This window comes from Hordeum vulgare, chromosome 4H (genome assembly GCF_904849725.1).
Source record: "Hordeum vulgare subsp. vulgare chromosome 4H, MorexV3_pseudomolecules_assembly, whole genome shotgun sequence".
Lineage (NCBI taxonomy): Eukaryota > Viridiplantae > Streptophyta > Magnoliopsida > Poales > Poaceae > Hordeum > Hordeum vulgare.
The window spans coordinates 15,572,081-15,578,308 of NC_058521.1; the positions used below are offsets into that span (position 1 = coordinate 15,572,081).

At 48.6% G+C, this 6,228-nt stretch overlaps 1 protein-coding gene and 1 non-coding gene across 2 annotated transcripts; one reads left to right on the plus strand and one right to left on the minus strand.

Annotated features, from left to right (window-relative positions):
• Positions 1-643: 643 nt before the first annotated feature.
• On the plus strand, positions 644-715 carry TRNAT-UGU. Its single transcript has one exon. It is a non-coding gene; the product is annotated as a tRNA-Thr (tRNA).
• A 582-nt stretch (positions 716-1,297) lies between these two features.
• LOC123447395 lies at positions 1,298-4,579 on the minus strand. Its single transcript, XM_045123991.1, has 8 exons — positions 4,004-4,579; positions 3,510-3,751; positions 3,286-3,408; positions 2,722-2,838; positions 2,454-2,636; positions 2,216-2,357; positions 1,898-2,063; positions 1,298-1,814 (listed from the first exon to the last, which is right to left on the minus strand). Exons 1-8 carry the CDS (start codon positions 4,317-4,319, stop codon positions 1,796-1,798), a joined length of 1,308 nt encoding a protein of 435 aa, XP_044979926.1. The 5' UTR covers positions 4,320-4,579; the 3' UTR covers positions 1,298-1,795.
• Between the last annotated feature and the right edge of the window lie 1,649 nt (positions 4,580-6,228).

Genomic DNA, 6,228 nt, shown 5'->3' on the forward strand with positions numbered 1-6,228 from the left:
CTAACAAAGTTGCATGATCCACCACAAAGTTACAAGAGATCGGACCTCCAAAGCGTCGCTCCAGGGGGGAAGATATGATGACCGTTGTGGATGCCCATTTTTACCAAGGTTGATGCTTGGGTTTTCACGTGGAGAATCTCGAGACCGGAATAACAATCGAGCTGAAGGGGCTCCACGACGATGCCTACAAGGACAACCACCGCACAAATCACGGCCAACCACTGCACCCCGGGCTCTGCCATGGTCACCACAACGAGATCTGGGCAAGACATGCCAGATTGGTGGCCACTACAATTCATCGGTGCTCGCCCCGGAACGCATTACGGGGAGAGGAGCCCATTGTCGTCACCGTGCCCGAGAGTCACCACACCGACATCCTTGCGTTGGAGACTAGCCCATTCCAGTTAGTCGAATGAGGCCATCCCCGACGCGTATTGTAAAAATGGATCCACCCCGCACAATCTTCGACAGACGGGAGGTCGTCGCTCCGGTGGCGCAAGAGCCGATGGCAGCGGCGGCTAGGGGAAGTCTGCGGGGAGATTCTAGCGGCGACGGCAACACGCCTCGGGAGCAACATGGTGGCTGATCTATGGAAATGATAGATGTATAATCAACCTATCTGCCTTTAAAATAAGCAAAAGTTGCCCGTATAGCTCAGTGGTAGAGCGTCAGTCTTGTAAACTGAAGGTCTGTAGTTCGATCCTGCATGGGGGCATACTGTTATTTTTCCTTTTTTTTCTAAAAAAAATGCGAGTATAGTTGCCGTTCCCTACAGAAAGAGAGAACGGCCCTTCTAAGACGGGCATATACAGGCTCGCTAAGACGCAGCCCATTTGGCCTGCCTTATAGGATTTGGGCCCAGATCACACAGATCTGGAGTAGAATTTATTTTTTGCTAAGCCTTGGACAGTACAGCGCGGCCCAATCTAACCCATTCCTCCAGCTAATTCAAGATGTTCTCAGAAAAAAAGACAGAAGAAGAATACCTATGTTGGGCTATCCTAAAAGAGTACTCTATTTCTTGCAAGGCCCTTAATGGAGATGAACAAAATCTCATATGTAAATGTAAAGGTTGGAACCCCTAAATTTTGGACAAGATTGGAACAATTGCATTTTGTGGCGTACAATGGCTTCAATGCTAAGTCGGCATGCATCTACATATGATGAAATCATGATTTTTGTTATTATAAAAAAGCATGAAAATGATTTGTTTTACATTTCAAAGTCATGTAATGTATGCATCTGAAGAAAAACTTGTGTAAGGTATGATGATTTCAGCACTTCATAATTACAAATGGAACATAAAAGGAAGATTGTCATTGACTGTCGAAAGCTAGGATTCGTTCTACATGGTTTAAACAAGTACCCAACCAATAGACTTACAGCATTGACAACAACGTTAGTGTGTTCAATACACTTACAATCATCTACTATCATATTTGCTATGTTAAATATATATATTTACATGGAATCTACACAATGTTCCCATTTGCAGTTATCACTTTACACCGGCGTGCTGTGACAGGGTAAACCTCCAACCCGGAGTTCCAGCCAGTAATGCCACATTTTCTAGTATGTACTAGGCATTGGATTATCTCTAGACACTAGTTAGTCCAGTTGATGCCCTAAATGGCAACTAACCTCCAAAATCATGGGAATAACGAGCCTTCTTTGTCACTTGCATCTACTTGATGAACCAAAGCATGTGCCAGATATAAGGCCGCTTGTTTTGGTTTACATACAGTTTCGATCTTGACCCTGTCTTTGGAGGATGCATTACTGCCCTGGTCTTGGGCTACAATGTTTTATCCTTCCTGTTTTACAGATGAAAAAAAATGAGCAAACTAAAATATGCTAAGGACAGCACAAAAGAGACAACCAAGAGGCTGGATTTTACCTCTCTAATTGGCTCCCTATGTTCTTCCTGGAATCGACGGGGATAGCGGACAGGGATAAGCGTTCCTGCCGTTTCAGTGGGGGTTCAAATGTATTCCTGCTGGGTGATTCAACTTTCTGGGATTTTTCAGGAGTCGACCCGAATAGCTGCACAGTAAGGCTTCCACCTGAAGAAAAGGATGTCAAGATATATTCAGTTGGCTTGAAGATTATGTTGTGATTGATTAATATGAACACTTTCGTCAAGGTATTGTCTGTCTGAATATCAAAATGCAACTACAAAAGCACAGAATAAAGCTGAAAGAAGCATCAAGCATACATAGTACAAGGGCAGCTCCAATCCATGCAGCATTGTCCCATCTTTCACCTAAGAGGAACCAAGCGAATCCAGCTCCCCATACTGGTTCTAGCCCATAAACAATTGCAGTTTCAGTTGCTGAAACATGGGCCATCGCTACCATCTGCGCATAGACATACAATATAAGATCATTTCGTAAATTAAACAAGTCTCCACACTGTTCATAGTACTACTACAAGGTTCTAAAAAGCAGGCTAACCTCTGCCCACATGCATAACCCCGTTGAAAAGACTCCAGTGTACAGTGCTGGTATCCAAGGAAAAGAAGCCGCCGAATCCCATAGCGTACCAAAAGTCCATGCTTCAAAGCCGGAATCTTGGACCTCAACAAAGGCATCTTTGAGCAAAAACCAGAGTATCGAGGTGAAAGCCACAACAAGGACCTGAATGGTAGATGATCAGTGAGATGGTTTGCATTTGTGACAAAGATGATATCGGAAACTGCAAGTACACAATTTAGTTATGAACCTCAAAGCTAAGAAGAGCCATGAACTTCTTCTTGTCTGTACTTCTTGATATTTGCTCCGTTCTAAGCATATGGATCCCAAAAAATACCGCACTCAAGAAATTCAGCACGTCACCAACCTTTGGAAACAACACGAGAGGATTGAAAAATCAGAATTATATTCCTTGTCAAGACACGTGATATATGTTGTAACCAAATCTTTGAAAAGACGGACTCAGTTTTTGTCAACAAACTGATCTACTGTTTTGAATTGGTTGGTCGTTGCCATTGGAAATAATATATATTCATTTAGAGTATCACTGTTGATAGTTACACAAAACAAGACATTTGAAGTGCTGTACTAGGTTCTGAAATCCATTAGGCCTTGTTCGGTAAATCCCTCCCAGGAGGGATTGGAGAAGATTGGAGGGGATTTAGGTGGAATTTGACTTGTAGGGGATTTAATCCCTCTCAATCCCCTCCAAACCCCTTCAAATCTGAAGGAACCGATCAAGGCCTTATGGGACCAACTAAATAAGCTAACAAGCGCTACTACATAAGGAACAAGACCAATGCTTAGTACTTACACAAGGAGGAGAGCCACCACATTCTAGCAGGCCAACCCCTATAATCGATACAATGGCCCCGAACCAAGTCAGCATGGGGATGGAGGCTCCAAAAAAGCCATCAATCAGAGGCACAACTATCACCTGTTCACATAATTCTTTAGGTATCACCACAAAAACATTTGCCAATTCCACCATTACAAGTTTACAACAGAAGAAGAAAAAAAAGGTGCGAGAAGGCGTACCGTGAAGGCTGCGATGAAGGATGCTCGCCCAGCTTCAGATGTGGTCAACCCGATTGCCTGGGCAAGGTACGCCAGACTGACCCAAAGTCCTAGCTCTAGTCCCCCATTTCGTGTACGGCGATCTCCGAATGCCCGTATCACAAATGGCAGGAAGGGGATGGCTGCGATAACGAAGCGCACCATGTTGAAAACCGCAGGTTCAGTGAGGGCTTCAACCTCTTTCAGAACTGGGATATCACTTGCTGCAGAAAACAGGAACGGGGAAAAGGAAGCCGTCAAGTCAAACGCTGAGCTCGTGCTTGCATACTGTACTACTACTGAATTCCAGATCACAGACTTCTTGTCCTAGCAAATTAAGCTGCACTTGCAGTACTGAACAATTGGACAACTGTTGCTTCTGTCAACCCATGGCGCCGCCATTTTCAACACCTTGAGCGCATCGTACGAACTGGAGACTCGAGAGGGATGAAGAAAGGTACTAGGTGTAGGTGTACCGTAGATGACGGTGAGGGCGTTGAGAATCATGATGCTGCGGGTCTTCTTGGAGGCGAACAGGATCCGCCTCCACATGGGCCTCCCGCGCACCCGCTTGCCCACGTCCCGGCCCTTCTCCTTCCTCCCTTCCTCCCTGCCGGGATCCTCGAGCGGCGAGCACCGCACCGGCGCGAGAATCCCCGCCCGGCGCACCGACGCGGCCGAGCGGGGCGCCGCGACGGCGAGCAGCAGCACGCGGCAGGAGGGGCCTGCCGCCGCGGCCGCCCTGGGATGCAGGGGCAGCGCGCACGACGCGGGCGCGAGGGAAGATGCCATGCCACGACCACCGCTGCAGCTACTGCGAGCGAGCAGGCAGCAGTCCTAGTACTTCACTGTGTGGAAGCGTCTGGGGAAGTCGGCGAGAGGGGGAGGATTCTCCGCTTCGCCGGGGAGTGGAGGGAGGTGTGGAACTCGTGGGTGGTGAATGTAGCGATGAGGGGGCGGGGAATCGGGCGGAAAAACGACGGAGATGCATTATTTTCTGTGGAGCGGACGCGCGCGGTGGTGGGTGGCGGCTCGCCGGGGTAAAATCTTGTGTCTTGCGAGTCTCCGGTCGTGTTTTCCAGGCAAAACGCCGTCGTCGTGCGGTGACATGGCATGGGGTTGAATTGAAAGGTCTACTCGTTGCCGACGACGTCGCTCGCGTGGGGTAGGAAGCCTTGGACAGGTGTCCCCCGATTCAGCATGTGATTCTCGTTTAACGTTGAGGACGGGGCGTCGAACCGGAGATAAATTCATCCACGGTCACTTTACTTGATCACCCAATTCACTTTGGTCACCCGACTGAAGAATACCCTAAATACTGTGTTTAATGTCACATCAGCAGTGATGGTCACCGTCAACTCTGTATAAACGTGATCAGTTTTTCACGTAACCCTAAAACCCTCTGGCGATTAGGGTTTCGACGGACTTGGACGGCGGCCGCGGTCTCCTCGACGACGGTGCGCCCTGGGGGTTTTCCCTGGGATGGCTTCGGTCCCAAATCCCGGCGGCGCGCAGCACAACTCCGGTCCCTACTCCCCTCGAGCGGAAAGAGCGAAGCTAGAGGAGGCGCTAGGGAAGATGGCGATTACCGATGAGGAAGCAACACCACTTGTGATCGACGACACAGAAGATGATAAGCCGGTTAAGTGGCTCCTGGCGGGGAGGATTCTACACAAGAATCTGCTGCACATCCAAACAATCTCAGGGGCTCTTAAGCCGGCTTGGGGAAACCCTAGAGGTCTGCAGTTTCGATTTATGGGGGAGAATACCTTTGTGGCTGAGTTCGAGACACGAAGAGATAGAGATAGAATATGGGAGGGATCTCCCTGGCACGTTAGCAGGAACGATGTTGTCTTGGCAGAGTTCGACGACTGCATGCGGGCGGATGAAGTTAAATTGGACAGGCCCAGCTTATGGGCTCGTGTACCAAATCTCCCGTACAATCTACGTAATGATGCATGAGGAAAGCTGATAGCTCAGCAGATTGACAAGGCTTCCTGCGAGCAAGGGTCTCAATTGAGGTATGCAAGCCACTCCGGAGGTGGATCTAGATCGATTCAGCAAAAAGGAAGAAGGTAGACATGTATGACATACAATATGAGCATGTTCCCCACTTCTGCTTCTCCTGCGACCGACTTGGGCATGCAGATATTTACTGCTCTACTCCGGGCCCTAGAGACACTAATGGAGAGCTACCGTTTGGGCCAAAGCTTCGGGCTAGTGATGACTGGAAGAAGGCGTCGTCTGGTGACAGCTCCAATAAGGAGCACTACTCTGGTACTAGTAATCAGAGGGAGTCCAAGAACTCTAGCTCTAGTGCGAAAGGTGGTACTGCCGAAGTAAATTCCCCAGTGAAAAACCGCATGAATAATAAGAGGAAGGAGGTACCCAAGCAGGCTTACCGTCGTGTTACTGAATCAAAGCTCTTGATCACTGATGGTTCGGAGGCAGTGGATGCAACAACAGGTGACCAAGGTATGAAGGGGGATGAGAATGAGGTGGATCCTGATGCGGCTAAGGAAGGAGAGAGAGTTCCAAAGAAGAAAAAGCCAACTCCAACAAACTCGACAGAGGCTACGGTGCAGCCCTGCCAGTCCCAATGAGGTGCATAAGCTGGAACTGCCGGGGGCTTGGGAACCCCGAGGCAGTTCGAGAGCTTCGTAGTATTGTGAAGCAGGAAGCTCCCGCCCTACTGTTCTTA

Bases quoted from the DNA above. Each gene is read 5' to 3' on its own strand.
- LOC123447395 (XM_045123991.1), bottom strand. From the start codon at position 4,319: ATGGCATCTTCCCTCGCGCCCGCGTCGTGCGCGCTGCCCCTGCATCCC. The intron at 3,409-3,509 runs GTACGCCTTCTC...TTATGTGAACAG, and splicing joins CCTTCATCGCAGCCTTCACG to GTGATAGTTGTGCCTCTGAT. The intron at 2,839-3,285 runs GTAAGTACTAAG...TTGTTTCCAAAG, and splicing joins GTGGTGGCTCTCCTCCTTGT to GTTGGTGACGTGCTGAATTT.